Here is a 24227-nt window from a genome sequence, read left to right on the forward strand (position 1 = left end):
TGCTAAGACACTATAGATTTGCTGAAATAATAAATTATTTGTATGGGAGATACAGCTGTTCTAGTATGCTGGAGTCTGATTCTTTCATCAGAAGCTTTGAACTGTCTGGCGTAAGTAAATTTTAGTATCGATTTGTAAGTCTTCTCCTGATGTTGATATAACTTTTAGTGAATTTTGTGATGACTTAGGAACTGTCTTTAGAAACAGTCAGTTCCTGTAGTATAATATATATCTTCATGATGCTTTGCACCAGTCACTGAAATATGATACCTCTGAGAACTCTTGTCCTTCAAAACCATAGAAACCTAGATATTTATCTAGAATATGGTGCCAAATTTCTACTCTCTTTAATGAAAGCACAAGTGAAAAAGTAAGACTAGAAGGCTGGAATATCAGGGGAATGTCAGAGTGAGCCTCATTTCCTTTATTTTGCGCTGTCCATTCACTGTAGAACAAAACCTATAGTTACTCTCTATATGAAGACGTACGCTTTCTCGTCCTTTCTTTTCTCTTCACCCACTTGTAGTTTGTGCCAGTGTAACCACAAAATTCTTTGCATTCAAAAACATTAGGATATAAATGTATGTATTTATATATATATATGCATATGTATTTTTTAATTAAACCAGCATTTATTATGGCCCAGCACAAAGCCCTGAACCAGGAGAAAGAAGACCTGGGTGTGAATCCCAGCTCTTCTGATGTATCAGTCAGGATTCAGTCAGAAGACAGAAGACTATTTTAAATATTTTCTTTCTTTTTTAATTACATAAACTTTTTATGTTGAGATAATTACAGATTCGCATGCAGTTGTAGGAAGTAGTGCAGAGATATCTTATGTACTCTTTACTGAGTTCCCCCAATGGTAACATCTTACAAACTGTGGTAACTGTCACAACCAGGACATTGATTGTGATACAGAACATTTCCATCACCACAAGGATTCTTCGTGTTGCCATTTTATAGCCACATCTACTTCCCTGCTGCACCCACCCCCTCCTTTACCCCTGACAACCACTAATGTTTTCTATTTCTGTAATTTTGTTATTTCAGGAACGTAAATGATTAGTTTTTTGTTTTTTGCTTTTTTCACTAAGCATAATTCTCTGGAGAGCCATCAGATTGTTGCATAGGTGAACAGTTCATTTTTGTTATTTTAATTGCTCAGTAGTATTGCATGATATGGGTGTACCACAATTTGTTTACCTGTTCACCCATTGAAGGACATCTGGTATTTCCAATTTTTTACTGTTATGATAAAGATACTAACGGTATTTGTGTAGAGATTTTTGTGTGGACATAAGTTTTCATTTCTCTGGGATGAATGCCAGTTGCAGGATTGTATGTTAACTGCATGTTTAGTTTTTAAAGAAACTGTCGAACTTTTCCAGAGAGTGGCTGTAGCATTTTACATTCCTACCAGCTATTTATGAGTGTCTTAGTTATCTAGTGCTGCTGTAACAGAAAATACCGCAAGTGGATGGCTTTAACAAAGAGAAATTTATTCTCTCACAGTCTAGGAGATTATAAGTACAAATTCAGGGTGTCAGCTCCAAGGGAAAGGCTTTCTCTGTTTGTCGGCTCTGGAGGAAGGTCTTGTCCTCAATCTTCTCCTGGTCAAGGAGCTTCTCAGGCACAGGGACCCAGTGTCCAAAGGACACGCTATGCTTCTGGTGCTGCTTTCTTGGTGGTGCTTGCTTCCTTTTATCTCTTGAGAGGTAAAAGGTGGTGCAGACCATACCCTAGGGAAACTCCCTTCACCTTGAGCAAGGGTGGTGTTCCAATCCTACCCTAATATTCTTAACATAAAATTAGAATCACAGAATGGAGGACAACCACACATGGCCTAACAAAGTGGATACACAGCTTTTTGGGGGGACATAATTCAATCCATGATAATGAGTTATACAGTTTCTCTCCATCCTGTCCAGCATTTGGTGGTGGTACTATTTTTTAGTCATGCTGATAGGCATGTAATGATCTCTCATTGTTGTTTTTATTTGCATTTCTCTAATGCTAATGATTTTGATCGTCTTTTCTTGTGCTTATTTGTTATAGATCTATTCTTTTTAGTGAAATGTCTCTTTATGTCTTTTGCCTGTTTTCCAATTGTATTTTTTTTGTTTTGTTTTTGACTATTGAGTTTTGGGAGTACTTTACATATTTTAGATACTAGTTCTTTATTGAATATATGTTTGGAAATATTTTCTCCAAAATTGTAGCTTGTCTTTTCATCCTTTTAACAGGTTCCTTTGCAGAGCAAAAGTTTTTAATTTTGTGGCAGTTCAGTTCATCAATTTTTCCTCTCATGGGTGTGCTTTTGTGCTCTCTCTGGTAATTTTCTTTGCTCTAAAGTCTACTGTATCTGATACTGTTACGAAACGAGGGTTCTTGGCCTGTACTGTTAGCCATTTGAAATAAGATGGACGCCACACCACCAGATGCAAGGGAAACAGGAAGTGGAAATTTATTGTCTGTGCAGACAAGGAGCAATGTGGGTTCTAGTGACTATAAGGCCACGTGTTCCCTGTCTAAGGGGGCTGGGGAGCTTTTTGTTCCCACTATCGTCGGGGGTTGGGTTTGGTTCCCAGAACTCTCCACCCTTAGCCCTCGCATGTCCATACTTGGAGGTCTGAATATTAAATCATCTTCTGTTGGATGTGCATGTAGTAGGACCCCTAGCTTCTAAAATGGAATCGGTGAAATCATAGACTGGGAAACATCATTCTTTCTGGTGACAGTCAGGGCCAGGGTGGGTTGAAGGACCTGATCATCATCTTCAATCCATGCATGCTTCAGGGTGTAGCTTGGGCTAGTTCAGTGGATGGAGCCACTACCTGCTGTGACTTCCTGAAAAATGTTGCTCAAAACAAGCTTGTGGTTAGCAAGACAAAGAAGAGGGGGAGAAGGGATGCTGATTGGGATTTTCAGTATTAATATGGCTACTCCTGCTTCCTTTTGATTAATGTTGCATGAGACACATTTTTTTTTCATCATTTTACTTTTGATTTGTCTAAATCATTGTATTTACAGGGAGTTTCTGTTTTTTTTTTTTTTTTTCTGGTAGATACCATAATTGAATCATATTTTTAAATCTACTCGGAAAGTCTCAGTGTTTAACTGGTATATTAAAACTATATTTAATGTAATTATTGATATTTTAGATCTTAAGTCCACCCTTTTTATCCTGTTTGTTCTCTTTTTAGTTCTTCTGCTTTCCTGTGGATTACTTGAATAATCTTTTTAGGATCCCATTCTGATTTATATATAATGTTTTTTAATTTATATCTGTTGGTTTAGCTTTTTCTGTAGTTGCTGTAGGTATTACAATACACAGACATAACTTATCTCAGTCTACTGGTATTGTCATTTTCTCATTTTGAGTGAAGTATAGAAAACTTACCTCTTTTTGTATCCCTTTAACCTCTTTAATTTATAATGTAATTGTCTTAAAATTTTCCTCTGCATACATTTAGAACTACAGCAGACATGTTATAATGTTACAGACCCAACAACTAATGCCAAACGTGAAGAAATTGAAGATTTTTACCAACTTATGCATTCTGAAATTGAGCAAACATGCAATCAAGATTCATTGATAATTACTAGAATTCGAAAGTTGGAAACAAAGAAGGATCAGTAATTGGAAAATATGGCCTTGGTGGTAGAAATGATGTGGGAGATCACTTGATAGAATTTTGCAAGACCAATAACTTATTCATTGGAAATACCCTTCTTCAACAACATAAACAGCAATGATACATGTGGACCTTGCCAAGTGGAATACACAGGAATCAAATCAACTACATCTCTGGAAAGAGACGATGGCAAAGCTTAATATTATCAGTCAGAACAAGGCCAGAGGCCGACTGCAGAACAGACCATCAATTGCTCATATGCAAGCTCAAGGTGAAGCTGAAGAAGATTAAAACAAGTCCACTAGACCCAAAGTAAAACCTTGAGTGTATTCCATCTGAATTCGGAGACCATTTCAAGAAGAGATTTGACACACTGAACAGTAATGACCAAAGACCAGACGAGTTGTGGAATGACATCAAGGACATTATACCTGAAGAAAGCAAGAGGTCATTAAAAGGCAGGAAAGAAAAAATAGACCAAAATGGATGTCAGAAAAGGCCCTGAGATTTGCTTTTGAACATAGAGCAGCAAAACCAAATGGATGAAATGATGAAGTAAAAATGCTGAACAGGAGATTTCAAAGGGCAGCTCAAGAAGACAAAGTGTTATAATGAAATGTGCTAAGACCTGGAGTTGGAAAACCAAAAGGGAAGAACACTCTCTGCACTTCTCAAGCTTAAAGAACTGAAGAAAGAATTTAAGCCTTGAGTTGCAATATTGAAGGATTCTACAGGAAAAATATTAAATGACACAGGAAGCATGAAAAGAAGATAGTAGGAGTATACAGAGTCACTGTACCAAAAAGAATTGTTGGACATCCAACCATTTCAGGAAGTAGCATATGATCAAGAACCAATGGTGCTGAAGGAAGAAGTTCAAGGTTTGCTGAAGGCCTTCATGAAAAACAAGGCTCCTGGAGTTGACAGAATACCAATTGAGATATTCAACGAATGGATACAATGCTGGAAGCACTCACTCGTGTATGCCAAGAAATTTGGAAAATAGCTACTTGGCCAACCAACTGGAAGAGATCAATATTTGTGCCTATTCCAAAGAAAAGTGATCCAATAGAAAGTGGAAATTATTGACCAATACCATTAATATCACATGCAAGTAAAATTTTGCTGAAGATAATTCAAAAACGGTTGAAGCAGTGCATTGACAGGAAGGGAACTTCTAGAAATTCAAGCTGAATTCCAACGAGGATGTGGAACGAGGGGTATCATTGCTGATGCTTCTTAGAAGTGAGGATGGCAAGACTTCATCTCACATACCTTGGACATGTTATCAGGAGGGACCAGTCCCTGGAGAAGGACTTCATGCATGGTATAGTAGAGGTTAAGTGAAAAAGAGGAAGACCCTCAGTGAGATGGATTGACACAATGGCTGCAACGGTGGGCTCAAACATAGCAAACGATTGTGAGGATGATGCAGGACCAGGCAGTGTTTCATTCTGTTGTACAAAGAGCCACCATGAGTCGGAACTGACTCGGTGGCACCTAACAACAACAGCAACCTCTTTCGTTTATAGTGTAATTGCCTTGAAATTTTCATCTGCATACATTTAGAACTATATCAAACAATGTTACCATTTTTCTTTAAATATAATTTAGAAGACTCAAGAGGAGAGTAAAGCCTATCACGTTTACCCATAATTTTGCTTACCATGTTCTTTCTTCCTTCCTGATGATCCAATATGTTGTTTCTTATCGTTTCCTTTCTGTTTAGAGAACTTCCTCTAGCCATTCCTTATGTTAGGTCTGCTGGTAAGAAATTCACTTTGTTTTCCCTCATCTCAGAATATCTTGATTTCTCCTTCATTCTTGAAGTATATTTTTATTGGATATAAGATTTTGGGTTGACAGCTTGTTCTTTTCAACACTTCAAAAATGTTGTGCTGCTTCCTTCCAACCTCCATAATGTCTTGTGAGAAATCCACTGTTACTCAAATTGTTTATCCCCTAAAGGCGTGGTGTCATTCTTTTGGATGCTTTTAAGAATTTTTGTCTTTAGTTTTCAGAAGTTTGACTATGATGTGTCTCCCTCCATGTGGATTTCTTTTGAGTTTATCCTTTTTGCTCAACTTCTTCAATCTGTAGATTTATGTCTTTTGCTAAACTTTAGTACTTTTCAGTCATTATTTCTTTGAATATTTTCTCTGCCCCAGTTTCTTCCTCCTGAGACTTCAATGACATTAATGTTGGATGTTTTTATAGCCCCACAGGGTGCTGAATTTGTTCTTTTTTTTCAGCCAGTTTTCTCTGTTTTTCAGATTGTATTTCTCATTTTTCTGTGTTGAAGTTCACGGATTCTTTTCTTTTTCCCCTCCGTTCTACTGTTAAGCCCATGCATTGAGTGTTTTATTTGATTATTATATTTTCAGTTCTAATATTTCCATTTGGATGTTCTTTGTATCTTTTATTTCATTGCTGAGCCTTTTTTTTTTTTTAGTTTCAAAAGTGTTTATAATGCTCATTGAAACATTTTTCTGATGGCTGCTTGAAAATCTTTTTGAGATAATTTTAACCTGTCTCTCCTCTTGCTGTTGGCATCTTTTGATCATCTTTTTTCATTCCACTTTAGATCTAAGTGGTTTTTGGTATGATGAGTGGTTTTCTGTTGAAAACTGGACATCTTGGATATTGAGTTATGAAATATGGATCTTATTTAAACCTTCTGTTTTGGCCGGCTTTCTGTGACACCACTCCCTCAGGGGAAGGCTGGGTGCTGCCTCATTACTGCCAAATGGGGGTAGAAGTTCAGCATCCCCATCTGGCCTCTGTTGACACCCAAGGTGGGAACTCCTTGTTACTGAGAAGGGGTAACTGTTGGTTCCTAACTTGGCATCTACAGACTCCTCCTTAGCTGCCTACTTACTGCTCCCTATGTGGCTTCTACTGATACCACATGGGGAGTAATCTGTTACTACCCGGGTGTGTAATGGTTAAGTGCTACGGCTGCTAACCAAGAGGTCAGCAGTTCAAATCTGCCAGGTGCTCCTTAGAAACTCTATGGGGCAGTTCTACTCTGTCCTATAGGGTCTCTATGAGTCGGAATCAGCTCAACGGCAGTGGGTTTTTGGGGTTAGCAGGGATGAAAGTCTCAGCTCTACTTGGTCTTTTCTGATACCACCCTGGTGATGTGGAATGTGGGATTGCCTGTTACAGCTAGGTGGTGGTGATAGTCTGGGTTCACCACTCAGCCTTTGTAGTATAGACAGCAGTTGGTCCACAGTTTTTTCTGTGGTATTTTACTCTAATGAACATGTATTTACTAAATGGTTTGTTTTGCTAGGCTGCCTCTTTTTGGTTCTTTGTCTGGAAAAAGCAAACATTTGTTGGGGCTTTTTTGGGTTGGCATTTGTTGGTGTTTCCAGATTGCCACTCTAGCGCCTTTCTGAGATATTTAAGGCAAAAAGAAAACCCAGGGAATTCACCACTATTGTTCTTAAGGAGCTGATGAACTTAACCATCTCCCTTCTTTCCCTCTTTCAGAGTATTCTTATGTTTGTTTCATATATAATGTTCAGTGTTTTTAGTGGGAAGGCAGAGAAAAGTATGTCTACTCCATATTTCTTCTTAGAGGAATCTAGGAACTTTAATTTTTTTGTGTGATTAAATCGTGGCTTTTTTGGGTGAATCTCGTGTCACTTGGACTAGAAACATGACTTGAAACCATTATAAATATTTCATCATGCAGAGTGGGAAGATATTTGGGTTTAAGATTTACATTATACCAGATGGTTATGATTCTAAAAACTTTTCATGGAGAAAGTAGACTAATCAAATCCTGCTTTAAAGAAGAATAATGTAAGAAGGAATTATTCTTTGTTATGATGTTGTGTTTACACTGAATAACTAATAATAAAACTGTAGTTCTTATCAGCTTGTCTTCAGTGTATCAAAAATACGTTTCCTATGCTTTTTACAGATTGAAATTGTCAAAGAGGAATTTAATGAACATTTAGAAGATGTAGACAAGATAAACCAGATCTGCAAAAATCTGCAATTCCACCTAAATAAAATGAGAACCTTTGAAGAGCCGCCTTTTGAGAAAGAGGCTAATGTTATTGTGGATAGATGGCTTGATGTATGTGATAATTTAATTGAATGGAAATTCTGTCTATTTTAGAACAAACTTATTTTTCGTGTGTGTACCTTTATCTAATTTCAAAATTCAGAAATGATTTTTGTGAAAAAACATTCAAATAATATAAAATGTATAACTTAATGAGTAACTCCATAGTTAGGCACTGTTAGCCAATGGGTTTGTAATTGTCTCGGTGTAGAAATATACACTTATTTTATTTAAAAATTAATAGACTAATACATTACACACCCGTGCAGGATATTGACATTTAATATTAATTTAACATATTTTTGATCAAGTAGTGTGTGGTATATTTTATGAATTACAAATTAAGGATTTGTCTGCATTATACCTTCACCTCAGCTTTATAAAACAGTTTTTTAAATTGTGTTTTAGAAATTAGGGCTAGAGCTTTCAATTACATATAAGCTGCAGCAAATCAGGTAAAAAAAATTTGTAGGAGAAAGGAGTGCATGGTAGGCTAAAGGCAAATTCTTTTGTTGATGTATAAAGCACATTATTTACCTCATAATGATAAACTAATATTTTCTTTTAAAATACTGTTTGGCTGAAACAATGTTTTACATACTTCTCATCCTAAATGTGATGTTTCTATTTTTAATTATGGTAGATAAATGAGAAGACAGAAGACTACTATGAAAATCTTGGCCGAGCTCTGGCTTTGTGGGACAAACTTTTTACTTTAAAAGATGTCATTGATGAATGGATTCAAAAGGTCCATCAAAGATTGGAATTACATGCACTGACAGAAGTGGAAAGAGAAGGGCTGAAGGTAATTTATAGAGATAAAATAATATGCTTTTTCATACAAAGCTGACATTTTAATATTGAGTTTGCTTTTCTGCAGAGAGTAGAAAAATCACAAGAGAATCTTTTATTCCTTTCATTGTCCCTTGAGTGGAACTTGAATCCTTTATCTTTCCTTTTGTGATATCCAGGAAGATGTTAACAGGGATTCTTAATCCAGAATCCACAGACACCCAGGGGGTTCATGGATAAAGTCCTTATTTTCACAAATGTCTAACTAAAATGTAGTGTTTCTTTGGATTGTGAACATAGGTAGCAAACAGTATGATCAGCATTATATGTGACTTTGTTACCAAGAGAAATCACACATATTTTTGAATCAGAATCCACTTGTTGCAGCTATTATGAAATTATGGTATTTAGTCGATTTATTGCTAGTCCTTTTTATTTAAGGTGTTAGTAGAGAAATCTGGATATTACTAAATCACAAGTTACTCTTTTTTGTATTTTGGTAAGTGTGACTCATTTTAATAGTTTTCCTTTGTAATTCTACAAAATTTGTTTTCATTTTTAAAATATCCTGAGAAGGTGGTCAACAGACTTCTAAATGGGTTCATGGCACAAAAATGGTTAACTCCTAGCGAAATGAAAAATTATTCCCAAGAGAGATCAGTCTAGATGCCAGAGGTATGCAGACTTTTTCTTAAAGAGTCTGACAGTAAATACTTTAGGCTTGGGTGCTTTTGCCCTTTGCCCTTTGTTGCAACTGTTTACTCCTACTATTGTAGCATGAAACCTTTCATAGACAATGCGTAAATACATGAAACTAGCTGGATTTCAGTAGAACTTTATTTATAAAAACAGGGTTCTGGCCCACAGGATTTAGTTTGCCGACTCTTGATCTAGACCACAGTTATGGAAAACTTCATTCATATTTTGAATTAGCAGTGCCTCAAGAAGATTTTCTCAAAGCAGAATATCTGCATCTTGACAAAGCTTAAAAATCCAGTTTTTTTAAATAGCAAGCACAGGCTTTGGCAAAGTTATCTCCTTTAACTGTTGGAAGAATTCTGATTGCTTGTGTGTTTACATATTATTTGTTTGGACCATATACATCACTGTTTTGATAGGTAACAAACTGTCAGATTTTGGCAGTTTATATGGTTCAATGTAATATAAAAATGTACGTGTGTGTGTACGCATGATGGCTTTACAGTGTGCAGTGCTGATGCTTCCAATATCATTTTTTTCCCTAATTCTTGCCATTTTATTCACTTTTAATTCACATATCCATTTTTATGCATTTGGGAAACTTTTTCAAAATTGTGGAGACTTATGAGTTTCCTTGGCATTTAATAATGGTTATGAAGTAAAACTGTGAATTTTTTTTAAGTATAAATGAATCAAGACTCACAGCCTCTTAAATTTGTTTGAAGTACGGGTTGTCTGGGAGTCCCTGGGTGGTACAAAAGGTTAAGTGTTCTACTACTAACTGAAAGGTGGGCAGTTCAGACTCACCAAGAGGCACCTTAGAAATAAGGCCTGGCAAGTTGCTTCCAAAAGCTCACAGCCTGGAAAACCCTATGGAGCAATTCTGCTCTGCGCACACGGATCACCCTGAGTTGGAATCGACTCAACAGCAACTAACAGCAACAACAGGCTGTCTAAAAACCTGAAGTTTAGGATTATAAACTTTCAGCCTATGGGCTGTTTTCTGCCAGAGCGTATCTGTGCAGTTTAGTCAGTTGTCATCAAGTCAATTCCAACTCTTGGCAACCCTGTGTTCTCAGAGTAGAACTGTGCTCCCTAGGGTTTTCAGTGGCTGAATTTTCAGATTACCAGAGGCCTCTAGATGAACTTGAAACTCTACCTTTTGGATTAGCAGCCAAGCTCTGTTAACCCATTTGTACCACCCAGGGACTCCAAGGCATAGTTTACATTAACATGTCTATGAAATTTAGTGCCCTTAGGCAGGGCATGCATTCTCCTTTGGCATGGGCCTCACCCCTCTCTATTGTCTTGTTAAAAAAATAATTAAAACATAGAGTTTATTTCAGCATTTATTCTGTGTGCATATAGGGAGACCATTCTGTTTCTAAAAATACAAATGGCTCAGTGTAGGCTAGTTACCATGAAGTTTTCTTCAAAGAGGGAGTAGAATAGAAAATCAACCTGGGTAATTTTAACATGATTGATTGAACCATGCCCCCCTCTAACTCAGATCATTTGACATCAGATTGCCAGGTGGTCTCTGGGCTCCTGGCAATCATTTGCACGAATCTTTAGGTGTAGCCCAGAAGTTTTAAAATGATGAAAGGTACCTCAGCTATTCAGGAAATTCTAAGGGTTATCACTCAGGAAGCAAGGGAAATCACCTTAAGTTACATTCTTTGCATTAAACTCTGAGCTAGTTTATGGTTAACAAATGTCTTTGTCACAAACGGGGTTTGCAAAGACTTAATCACTGTGTCAGACTGTCTTATAGCTGAACACCTCACTCAGTTATAACATTTGCCTGATCACTGGAGGCACTTGGATTTGTTACTCCCGGATTGCTGTCAAAAAGAAAGTGATGGGGGAAATTCAAAAGCCTGTTGCAATTTCTACATGTGAACTACAGTAATCATAGGTACCAGAAAATAAAATGATATTTATCTTTAAAATTATGTGTTTTAGGAAGAGTTATGGGTCCAAGAACAAAAACTTCCAGAATTTTTTGCAAGAGTAGCTGAAATACAATTTCTACTTCAAACCAGTGAAGTACCTCTTGAATTGCAGGTAAGAGAATTTTTCTTTAAAAAATCCCAATTGAAGCATCTTTATATCCTCTAAGCAGTGTTCTTAAACCATAAATTCTAAACCTGAAGCCTAACATAAAATTAGGATCATTATTTAATTCACTTTTATTGGATCCATATAGTAAGTCCAACCAACTTTTTTTTTTTTTAATATTTGGAAGAGTTTATTACATTTGCTCCATTTTAAGAGTGATTAATATTGTAGTTTTTGCATTGTTTTATCTTCATTTCACTTATTTTATAGGCTTGCTGTATAGAAGGGAGATGTTGCTCATTCTGCCATATAAAACAAGGGTTTCTTCATGAAGAGCCTTGTCCCCTGGGTGTAGGAAAGGAGAATATGACTCAAATGACCCTTATTTTAGTAGCTAGATGGATAAATGGAGAGATTGACTTGTTTCATTTTGTTTTGTAAAGATTTTGTTATAGTTTTATTTAGATCAAGTTATATGTGGATTGAATACGTACTCTGGAGTTAGACTTTCTGGGTGAGGTCCTGATTTCTGCCACCTACTAGCCTTGTGACCTTGGGCAAGTTATTTAACCTTCTTTAACCTGTTACCATTATGCTGTACACATACTAAACACTCGATGAATGCTGGCCTTTGTTTTTTACGTTTTAGTATGTTTTTGAACGAGCACCATGAGATAGCACTGCAGTTGGCGTGCTGGATAAAACTTGTTTTAGGAGGCAGGATTCAAATCAGTCTTCTTGAAAAACCTGAGAATGTTAATTTCAGTTTTTTCATGTTACTCTTTTTCCCTTAAAGGCAACATTTGAATTGCTGTAACAGCGATGTAGAACAATGAAGAATTAGAAGTAGAGAAGAATTTATTCCTGTATGAAATGAAGTCTCAATTTATCCTCTAGCAATCTAGTCTTGAAATCTAGTTAAACAAAGTTTGTTATAGTATTTCATATATTTCATAATTTCAGGTCATGGAGTCTTCGATTTTGAACAAAATGGAGCATGTAAAAATGGGTTTGACAGGTGAATCCAACCGCTGCACACTCAGTGGTAACACAGATGAGCTAAGAGAAGATCTCGACCAGGCGAAAACCCAGATTGGAATGACCGAATCCCTCTTAAATGCCCTTTCTCCTTCAGACAGCTTGGAAATCTTTACTAAACTAGAGGTACCAGCCGCTTCTCTCTTGTGAAATATAAACTCTGAGCTAGTTTATGGTTAACAAATGTCTTTGTCACAAACGGGGTTTGCAAAGACTTAATCACTGTGTCAGACTGTCTTACAGCTGAACACCTCACTCAGTTATAACATTTGCCTGATCACTGGAGGCACTTGGATTTGTTTTCACACTTATTGGTCATAGTCTTCAAGTGTTTAGAGGAGCCCTGCTGGCACAGCAGTTAAGTGCTTGTCTGCTAACCAAAAGGTTGGTGGTTCGAATTCACCAGCCACTCTGGGAGAAAGATGTGGCAGTCTGCTTCCATAAAGATTTACAGCCTTGGAAACCCTATGGGGCAGTTCTACTCTGTCCTATATGGTCGCTATGAGTAGGAATCAACTCCATAGCAATGGTTTTGTTTTTTATGGGTCACTTGTTTAGGGTAGCAAAAATGGAAAGCCTGGGGAAAAAAAGAAAAACTCAGAAAAGCAGTTCATGTATATTTAGCATTTTTATCTTTGAATTGCTTAGGGACAGTAATTATTTGATTAAATTGCATTGCCTTATAAATTCACCAGCAAAGGGAAAACAGACCTACTCAACAGAAAATCATCTCTATCTCTTTTCAAAAACAATCGAGATGCAATATACTTTGTGTAAATCTACCAATTTTAAAAGAATTAAGGTTCTTGTTTGCTTGCTTGTTTTCGTTCAGGAGATACAACAGCAAATTCTGCAGCAAAAACACAGTATGATATTACTTGAGAATCAAATAGGCTGTATGACTCCGGAACTCTCTGAATTAAAGAAGCAATATGAAAGTGTCAGTGATTTATTTAATACCAAAAAAAGTGTTTTGCAAGATCACTTTTCTAATTTATTGAATGGTGAGTGCAATGATTCTTCTGCTGCGTTTCTGGGAATCATGATGCATGACTATATCAGTGTGAGTGTAAAAGCTAATCCAAGCCTGAGTGTTAGTTGCATAGACCATAGTTAAGAAAATAATATTCAGACAAATCTTTCGCAGGGACAGCTCACTGATCTATAACTAACATCATTCTTTCAAGTCCCAAATCTCTCTTTCATGGAGGAAAGTCACCAGATTCTTGGTGTTTGACCCCCTCACTGTGGTCAATGAGTCCGGGGGTGTGCCAGTGAGCAGGCTGCCCTTCCATGTGTCCTGGGTGTCCTGTAGCTTTGAAAGGAGGGTTAGTGTAGAAAATATACCATAATTATTTTCTAGGCTTTGTTAGCCCTCAAAATTGAGTTTCAGAGTATGGAAGCACCTTATACATTGACTTGTACCCAGGGTGTGGGAAGCAAATTTCAAAATCTCTTACTTTACCAAGATCTATGAGGTCTTCCTTGAATGAATACAGCTCGCTCTCTCCCCCATCCCCTTTTTTAAAATATATTTTCCTGCAGATCAGTGCAAGAACTTCAATGACTGGTTCAGCAACATTAAAATGAACCTTAAGGAATGTTTTGATTCATCAGAAACCAGAAAGAATGTGGAACAAAAGCTACAAAAACTTTCTGTAAGGTTTATGTATAAATTTTAATAAAAATATTAAAACATTTATGAAATTTTGGAGGTATAGAACTGTGTTTAAATAAAAAAGATGATTATTAACTTTGACTTGTTAATTTCCTTACAGAAGAGATAGTATTTCTAAAACTAGTATTTCAAAATTCTTGGGGGAAAAAAAAACAAAGTTTTTTCCCAGAAGATTTTGAAACTCTGTTTACTGGGTAAGGGTGCAAGTGAGTTTAAAAAAGCTGTCGTTTCATACCCCTTCTAAGATACTATTTAATTTTGGGTTTACTGGTAAATTCAGTTTTGTTAAAATCCTATTTGTTAAAAAAAAAATACATGTATATGAAGATTTTTACCCAGTTTAATCTTTTCTTGAAAGAAGCCTCTTGACTTTTTGTATGTCAGTTTTGTTTTTTTTTTTAAATACAGTGTACTGCTGGCCTGAGTGTAAATTGAACTTTGCAATTGCCGTAGAGCAATTTGGACAGGGTCTGTTAAAGATACATGTCCCCTTCGATCCAGCTGTTTCCACTTCCAGGAATTTATGCTGTTGTTATACTTAACACTTTGGTGAAATGGTGGATATCAGAATTGTTTATTGCTGTCTGTAATAGGAAAAGTTTCAAAGTAACCTAAGTATCTATCAATAAACGTTTGTTTAAATAAATTATAGTACGGCCATACAATAGAATAGTATGGAGCCATTAAAAAGAAGTGAGGGAGCTTTTTATGAAATATTGGAAAGATCTTGGTGATATATTAGGTAAAAACCACTGGGTACAGACAGTATTTATATTACAGTACTAAATGTACCTTAAAACAGTGGAAGGGAAAAGAAGATATATTCGTGTCTGTTGGTATATGCGTTAAAAAGTCTCTGGAAAGATACACAAAAAACTAATATGCAGTGGCTAAGAGCTTTGGCTGTTAAACAAAAGGTCAGCAGTTGGAATCCACCGGCTGCTCCTTGGAAACCCTATGGGGCCATTCTACTCCGATCTGTATAGGGTCAGTCACTATGAGTCAGAATTGACAATGGGTTTGATGGGATGTAGAGGTGGGAACTGGGAGACAAGGATGGGAAGCAAACTTTTCATATTATGTCTTTTTATATTTATTGGTTTTTTGAATCATATGAACATAATACCTTTTCACAAAATTAAATTAACTACTAATTGCAGTGAAAGTAAGGATATTCAGCCAGCCATTTATTCAACAAATATTCTGAAAGTCCGCTATGTGTCAAGCACTTCAGGCACTGGGGATACAGCAGTGTACCAAGCAGACATGTCTCTGCCTCCATGGTGGGCATTCCCATGAAAGGTAGCCTAAAATAAATGACACAGTGCACAGGGCCATTTAAAGTTTATATTGTTGTTGTTATTGTGTACTGTTGAGTCAATTCCGACTCGTAGTGTCCCCATAGGACACAGTAGAACTGTCCCATAGGGTTTTCTAGGCTTTAATCTTTATGGAAGCAGGCTGCCAGGTCTTTCTCTCATGGAGTGGCTGTTAGATTCGAACTTCCAACCTTTTTGGTTAGCAACTGAAGCTTAACCATTGCACCACCAGTGCTCCTTACAACTCATATATATTAAGAAAAAAAAAAACACTGCCGTCAAGTGAATTCTGACTCATAGCAACCCCATAGAGTTTCCGAGGCTATAAATCTCTAAAGAAGCAGACTGCCAAATCTTTCTCCTGTGGAGCTGCTGGTGGTTTTAAACCACCGACCACTCAGTTAGCAGTTGATTGCTTTAACCACTGCACCACCAGGGCTTCTTACAATTTATATAGCACAGTCAAATTAAGATTAATTTTTTGCTTTGAGGGTACCAACCTTTCTGGATAGAATCTCCTCCTCTTTTTGAGTTTTACTTTTTTTCCCGTGCCTTTAACTTTGCATAAAAACCAAAACCAAACCCAGGGCCTTCGAGTCGATTCCAACTTACAGCAACCCTATAGGACAGAGTAGAAATGGCCCATAGAGTTTCCAAGGAGCGCCTGGCAGATTCGAACTGCCGACCCTTTGGTTAGCAGCCCTAGCACTTAACCACTATACCACCAGGGTTTCCTAACTTTGCATGGACCTCAGCAATTAACACCCAAATCTTGAAATGCAAACATCGAAATAAAATTCTGGTTTATAGAAAATTTAATGGAATATAGTCTATTTAGCTTTGGGTGTTGATTACCAAAAAGGAGCTAATACTAAGAAGTTGAGCACAGTCAGGATTGAAAAATGTAGCTTCCCCGGCTTTGCTGCTATTGACCTTCACAGTGGCACCACATTATTTTGTTTGACTTAATTCCCAGAAAGTAAGACAGAAATGCAAATATGCCACACATTCTAGAACTGACATAAGGCCTCTCTTGATCATTTGCCATTGGATTTATCCACATTTCCATAGCCATTTATTTATATAGAATGCTAAAAGGGTGGTGTATCTGTATACTGGTTTGGAAAGTAGTCATGTGGGTGGCAGAGACCATACTTGCCAGTAAAACATAATTAACTTTTTTTCTTAAGGATTTCCTGACTCTTGAAGAAAGAGACAGTAAAATACAGCAGGTAGGAACTGTACTGAATCAGGTGAAGAAGCATCTACCCAAAGCGAATGTTAAAGAGCTTAGCAGTTGGATTACGAATCAAGAATTTGAGTTAGAAAATATGGAGTCCATATGCCAGGCACAGGCAAAGGAGCTTGATGACTGCTTACAGCAGCTACAGAGGTAGGAAATAAAGGCAACGTGTAAAAAAACATGTTACCTAACAATTTCTTCATACATACTCTGCTTCAGTACAGCAAGCAGTGGGATATGCAATACACACACATTACACAAATAAAGTAGATACCTTTCCATCCAGTTTGGCTTTAGCAATATATAGAAGTTCTGAGAATTCTCCGAATTATCTAATATGCAAAAATTTTATTTGTTTTCTGTTCTTTATGATACATTTTTGTGGCTTATTGTTTTAATATTGTAAAATCCCACTGTAATTTTTTTAGGGACTATTATTATTCAAGTTTTGATATATTACAAGTTAAATTTTTTCTAAAGAATTTCAATATATACAGTAAAAACTTGGTTGGCTCACAGGTTCATGTCAATCTTCAGTGCCAGTATCATAAATGAATTCCATGATATATATATTTTTTGCTATTTTTGCTTATTTTATATTCTAACATGTGTAATGTTCTTTCAGACTCCAGGAGAACCACAGAAACCTAAGTAGTTGGCTGACTAATCAAGAAAAGAAATGGAAAGAAATGAAAGAGTCAAGAGAGAAAGCTGAGTTGTTTTGCCAAGCCTTAGATAGAAAGAGGTATAGCTGATCTTGTATGAAGTATGTTTCCTGAGACTATGGTTTTTTTCCATAGCACAGTGGTTCCTATAAACTTTCAATGATATTTGCAATTTACAGGGAACAATTTGAATCTCTGGCCCAGCTGAACAACTCTTTGAAGGAATATGGGCTTACTGAAGAAGAAATAATAGCTGAATCAACACATTTGATTGATAAATATCAGACATTATTGAGACAATTATGTGAAATTGAGGAAGAAGAAAAGTTACTTCCTACCAAGGACCAGAGCTTTAATGATCTTGCTGATGATGTAATTCACTGGATAACAGAGATTAAAGAGTCCCTTATGGTTTTGAATTCACCTGAAGTCAAAATGCCACTTGAAGAACGAATCAAAAAAATAAAGGTAACTAAATTTCAGAGGTGAGAGTGGAAACTAAATTTTAAAGGTCGGAGTGAACTCTAATTTTGAAAAGATTTAGATGAAATCTCCAAAGATTTGTTTTTTTAAATGGAAAATAGGATCATTGTGGAAAGGCTGAAGAAATTCAGATCATTCACCTTATAAAAGAGGAGAATTGTGATGGGTCTAGAATTATTTTAATGCTTATGAAAGAGTGAAAATATATCCTCTCCCATTGAGAGAGCAATGCCCAATTGTCCATCTTCAGTGAGTGCAGAAGAATTGAAATAAAGATGAAAAATTAAAACTGCAGCCAGTGGGATTGGCTAGAATTTAAAAAGAATATATGTCAGTATAGCAGGGGCATCAACAATGTTAAGAGCAGAGATGGAGAGGACATCTTTTCCAGAGTGGATATGTGTGGGTCATAAAGCTTGTTAGCAACTGAGTGGATTGCTGATGATTGTTGGATATTGAGAGCATAGAAGACCCAAGCTCCCCTGAGGTCATTTTCTATCTAAGGGGAAATTAAATAGGCATTGCTAAGTAAGAATACATGTGACAAAAACACATGTGCTTAAAAGGAACTCCAAAAAAACCAAAAACAAACCCATTGCCGTCAAGTGGATTGCAACTCACAGCGACCCTATAGGACAGAATAGAACTGCCCCATTAGGGTTTCCAGGGAGCACCTGGTGGATTCGAACAGCCAGCCTTTTGGTTAACAGCCAGACGCTTATCCGGTGCGCCACCAGGGCCCCCGGAGAATCAGAAACACATTAAGCATTTAGAGGAACGAAGGGTGAAGAGTAATGAAGAGCTGTGGGGGTTAGTGAGACTTATTGAAGTAATTGAAATAATTTGAGATTTTTGTCTAAAATGTTTCCCAGAGAAGGTAAATCTTGAGTAGTGTTTCCAGGAAGAGAAGAACCTGATTGTCAGAGCAAAGGCTGGAAAGAGAAGAACAGAGAAAGGGAAGTAATTGTGTTATGGTGGAGAGATGAGAGTTGGCACAACGCATGCTGCATTTTCTTGCGGGAAGCCATAGTCTAACCTTGGCTGTTAAAAAAAAAATGCCTTGTTCATATTGTTAACCTCATTCTCCATCTACAAAGAATGGAATGGGTAGAAAGAAAAATTTTCCAGTTTTTTATTGGAATATGGTTTACTTGTAGGCAGTTGAAGATCAAGGGGAGACCAGGAATGCGATCAGATTAGACTGGAAAATGTATATTGAGAACCAACTTTGTATAACATGAAGGGAGATAATCTGTTTTCTGGATATATGTAAAAATGAAAGGATAATTTTGAAATATAATCTGTAGTTAGAATCTCAATGTAGTGTTAACAAGTAAAATTATATCTGTAATAGCCCTAAGTATGAGTGAGATTATAAGATTTTTCAAATTTAATTCAGGAAATCATTTTACTAAAGCCTGAAGGGGACGCTAAAATACAGACCATCACAAAGCAGGCTGAGAGCGGCAAGCCTCCCATGGTTCAGAAGACTCTTGATATCAGGAATGAGTGGGACAACACACTCCATTTAGCCAACAAGTATCTAAGGTAAAGGACATGCCTTCACCAGCTTCATTGTTTTGTACTGTGCAGTGAAGCCATAACAAGTATGTTTTGTCGGCCTCCTGGAATTGAATATAATATCTATTGGAGAGAAAGTCAGCAATGTCAGGGCCATCCACAATGTCAGAGGCAGAAACAAGGGCTATTTCTCCAGACGAGATATGAGGGACTCTGTCATGACAGTATTTAATGTAGCTTGTGCATCCCTGTGGGGTTCTTAGTAACAAAGTAACATCATTTTATAATTCCACCTTCAATTCCCTGCTTTCGCCCCAAAACTCCCTTCCCCCAAACAACCTCAGTACATCTGCATGGTACCTCTGTAGAGTAATACCTTTCAATATGTATTTTAACAGATTCTTAAATGCCTCAACATTGAATAATGTTGGCTGATTCAATTTATATGATTCTGGTGAAAACTCTTAATTCATAGTACCTGTCTTAAATGGTACATTTAATGTCTGGTGGAAATCTGACTTTTACATTTTTCCAAGGAGGTATGAAAATCTAAATTTCAGCTATAGAAAACTTAAACTAGTTGGTCAGTACACTTAGTGTTAGCTTATATTACTTACATGAATGAGTAAAATATAGGATAATTATGTAACAAGAACTGATGGTACTAATTTGAAATTTAAATTATTAATATTTATTCTCAGGGCAAATTTTATGTAACAAAACAATTTTTAGTACTACTGTTTATAACTTCTATATTTTAATTTCTTATTTAAACTCAGTGCTGTTTATAATATTATAATGCCAAAAGAGTTTCTGGGGATAATATACATTAGTGTTATTTTAATGGTTTTTATTATAACACATATGGCTTTATAACATGTACAATGGCACTCTGTTTTCTTAAATGTCATTTCAACTATATTTTGTTAAATTTAGCCATCAAGAAAAGCTTTTGCTGGAAGGAGAGAAGTATTTGCAAAGCAAGGAGGATCTGAGGCTCATCCTTACAGACCTAAAGAAGAAACAAGAAGCAGGCCTTGCTCTGCAAAATGGTTTGCAGGAGAAGAAATCTCAGTTAAAAAAATATGAAAAATTCCTCCAGAAAGCACAGGATTTGACATCCTTGCTAAAGGGATCAAAATCTGAAGGAAATTACCTCTTGGAATGTACTAAAAATCCCAACTTAAGTGAAGATCCTTGGCTGGAAATAAAGCAGCTACACGAAAGTCTTCTTCAACAACTACAGGTAAAGCGGACAAAATAACAATTTTAACAATTGTCATAATTATGTATATAAATTGATAAAAGAAAATTTTCATATGGAATTATTTTTTGTTCTTTTTTTAGACCAAAAGCTTTTTAAATTTAATTGATCATTTTTAGATTTAGCTACTAACTCCTCAGTAATGGAGGAATGAATCCGGTCCGTTCTGGTAGAGTGCCAAATAGTGTATTGTTTGATGATGTGCTGTTTCCCCTATTGCAGTTTCTTTTTCAGAAATACAAAGGTTTGAGATATTTTAGTCATCTTTATAAAGGAGATAGCATCAACGTTATCTATTTGTCCGTCCATCCGTCCCTCCGTCCCTCCGTCCCTCCATGCCTCCATCCCTCCCTCCATCCATCTTTTATCAACCTATTGTAATAGTTTGTATTAGTTATTCTGTATACACCTTCTAATCAGTACCCCTCTTTGGAGGTCCTTCCGTATGATCTGCATTAAGAGGTAAAATGTCAGCTTTTCATGAAGGGGTATATTCTCTTGAGAAAACCATTTATAATTCTTTGCAGCACACTGAAAGCCACATTCAATGTAAAAATTACCTGGGTAAGAAATCTGCTTGGCTGTAAGTTTTTTTAGTTTAATAGTGTCTTAGTTACCTAATACTGCCGTAACAGAAATGTTCTGGCTTGAAAGAACAGAAATTTATTTTCTCACAGTTCAGGAGGCTAGAAATCCGAATTGAGGGTGTGGCTGTAAGGGGAGGTACTTCCTTGTCTATTTCAGCTTCTAGTAGCTGTCAACAATCCTTGCAGATTCATCTGGCGGTGTCATTTGTCTTTTTCTTCTCCCTGTTTGCATCTTTGTGTCTATTCTGCTCTTTTTATAACTCAGAAGTGATTAGATTATTCCCAGATGATCTAATTAACATAACAAAGAAGTCCTTATTTCCAAACAGGATCATATTTACAGATATAGGAGCCAGGATTTCAATACATGTTTTAGGGGGGACACAATTCAAATCATAACAAATAGTTAATACTTTTCTGATGAGATACAAACCAAACCTGTTGCCATCAAGTCAATTCCGACTCCTAGCAACCCTGTAGGACAGAGTAGAACTGCCCCCATAGAGTTTCTAAGGAGTACCTGGTGGATTTGAACTGCTGGCCTTTTGGTTAGCAGCCGTAGCACTTAACCGCTACGCTACCAGGGTTTCCCTGTTCAGATATGGCCACCTTATTATTATTATTTTTCATCCCAAGGAGAAATGCTGGAAAAGCCTTTGCTCTTGAGTAAGGATTGCTTTTTCCTAACACACAGCTTTCGATTTTGAATCTTAGGAAAGGGATCTGGGGTTAGGTTGATCTTATAGTCTCATTTAGAGAATTAAGGGAGCTGCTTTATTACAAATGTTTGTGATTTGATTATATAATTTGTAGCCATTAAGTTTTGAAAAGCTCTTGACAGATAAAATTGTTTTCATAAATAAAATGAAGGCAGAGAAGCACAAGGGCAACAAATGTGGTTTCAATAAGGGCCATTCTTTTTACAATGAAATATCTCAGACTTTAAATCTTTACTTAAGAATGCTAGACAATTTATGGCCGTATTCTTGTTTCAAAACGAAACCTCACAAAGCAAATATTTATGAAAAAATGTAATTATTTTCTAAGTGAAAAAGTTCAGAGAGAAATAATTTGTAAATTGTCGATGGTTTTATTTTTAGGATTCTGTGCAAAAGTTGGAAGGTCATGTTCAAGAGCACGACACGTACCAGGTTTGTGTCACAGACCTGAATGCCACATTGGACAATTTCTGCAAAGAACTTGACAGTTTTTCTGATAAGCCTGTGGATCAAGTAGCAGTTGAGGAAAAATTGAAGAAACTGCAGGTATTAAACAATTTTCAGACATGATAGATATTTTTAAAAAATCAGTATTAATTACAACTTGACTGAATCCAACTTGTAGTTTCCTAAATTCCCCATATGTACCCCTGCCTCTTTACCTTTTGCCATAATTTTTCTTCTATCTGTAATGCTTTCTCCTCCGGCCCTTTCATCACCTGGCTAACTTCTACTTATCCTTCAAGACTCAGCTCAAGTATCACCTCCTCCAGAAAGTGTTCCTGACAGGCTTGCCCCATGCCTGGGCTGGTTTTGCTCCTTGTCCCTAGGCTATAATCTGTGCATATTTCATAGCATAGATCTCCTCTATTATAATTGTCTGTTTACTAGTGTTTCTATCCCACTAGACCACAGGTACTTGAAAACACTTTATTTTACTCATCTTTAGCTTCAAGATAGTACTGGTGGTTGGTTGAATAAATGAATGAATGAATGAATGCAGATTTATTTATTGTGTGGTCCAATTAGGGTACCAGTTGCCGTTGAGTTGACTGATTCATAGCAGTCTCGTGCATGTCAGAGTAGAGCTGTCCTCCACAGGATTTTCAGTGGCTGATTTTTGGCAGTAGATTGCCACATCTTTCTTCCGAGGCTTCTTACGGTGGACTTGAACTTCTATCCTTTGAGTTAGCAGCCTCACTCATTAACCATTTGCACTACCCAGCACTCTCCAGTTAGGACAGCAACTAATCATACATAAGTCACCTAGTAACTTCAGCTTGTGCTGTTTAACCAGTGACGTCAGTAGTTACTATAATACCTCAAATTCGTTTTGAGCCCAGAGTTCTCATATTAGCTTCATCCATTCATGCATTTAGTTAACTTTGGTTAAGTCCTTATATTGATTTCTTATCACCCACAAAGCTTTGCTCTGAATTTTAAATATTAATAATAGATTCTTATAGACACCTTCTAAACGACTTATTTTTTCCAATACTTTGCACATAGTAGGCATGTATGATTTAGTGTTAGGACTGTGTAAAAAGCCTGTCTCTTGAACAAAATGTATATTCAATGATTATCTGTTGGTTGTCTCCTATGTTCCAGGAACTGTGCTGTGAAAATTGTTTGTGTTACTTGTAAACTTCTAGTCTTTAGTAAAATCAGTTTGAGAATTTGATCGGGGATACTACACTGGTTTAAATTTTACTCAGAGTTTCAACTTTGTGATGAGTTTAGTGTTTTTTATGTTTTCCACTAGTGAAACAAAACATGTTGTAATTTACAAAATTCAACTAACTCTTGTGACAATTGAATGGAGATACTTTTTGTGACAACCTTTTCCCCACTCACAGGAACTAGAGAATAAACTCAGTTTACAAGATGGTACATTAGAGAAGATTTTAGCTTTAGCAGAATCCGTCAAGCAAAATACATCTTCAGTGGGACAGAAGATTATTAAGGACCATATAACATCACTTAAGTGTAAACAAAAAGATCTGGTAAACGGACTTGAATCTGCTAAGCAGGAGACGGAGAATTGTCTCAATAGCATCCTCAAATCAAAATACTCGACAGAAAAGAAAGAAGAGTTTACTCTGCCAGGTGGAGAGAAGCAGGTCACTTGTGATATGCTGGAGTCCACTCAGAACTTGGCTGCCGTGGAAAAGTTGGAGGAAGTTGGGGAAATAAACAAGGTAAGTACTTGGTATTGCATTTTCTAAGACATTGAATCTGAGAATGAAGAGGCGTTGGACTATGAAAAGAGGGTTGTGAATCAGCGTTCTGATTTCATAATTAATCCCTCAATGTGTTGGCTATTTTATGAAGCCCACTTGTAAAAAGAGCCCTTAGAAAACTGTCCAGGATTTCAGTGGTGAAATATTACTGTTCAGTCTGTTAAAATGTCCGTCATCAATTTAGGTTTATTATTCTCTCTGA

At 36.6% G+C, this 24227-nt stretch overlaps 1 protein-coding gene across 8 annotated transcripts in view; it reads left to right on the forward strand.

Annotated features, from left to right (window-relative positions):
* SYNE2 (spectrin repeat containing nuclear envelope protein 2) overlaps nt 1–24227 on the forward strand; it is a 371421-nt gene that overhangs the window by 161915 nt on the left and 185279 nt on the right. For all 8 annotated transcript variants that reach the window (XM_049899527.1, XM_049899530.1, XM_049899535.1 and 5 more), the window contains exons 33-45: nt 7570–7728; nt 8360–8521; nt 11173–11274; nt 12232–12432; nt 13139–13310; nt 13852–13964; nt 16494–16696; nt 17172–17291; nt 17391–17679; nt 19094–19242; nt 20152–20461; nt 22167–22331; nt 23642–23983. In XM_049899527.1, coding sequence (XP_049755484.1) covers nt 7570–7728; nt 8360–8521; nt 11173–11274; nt 12232–12432; nt 13139–13310; nt 13852–13964; nt 16494–16696; nt 17172–17291; nt 17391–17679; nt 19094–19242; nt 20152–20461; nt 22167–22331; nt 23642–23983 — 2487 coding nt within the window. The remainder of the gene's footprint in view (nt 1–7569; nt 7729–8359; nt 8522–11172; nt 11275–12231; nt 12433–13138; nt 13311–13851; nt 13965–16493; nt 16697–17171; nt 17292–17390; nt 17680–19093; nt 19243–20151; nt 20462–22166; nt 22332–23641; nt 23984–24227) is intronic.

Source organism: Elephas maximus, chromosome 10 (genome assembly GCF_024166365.1).
Source record: "Elephas maximus indicus isolate mEleMax1 chromosome 10, mEleMax1 primary haplotype, whole genome shotgun sequence".
In the NCBI taxonomy this organism is placed as follows: Eukaryota; Metazoa; Chordata; class Mammalia; order Proboscidea; family Elephantidae; genus Elephas; species Elephas maximus.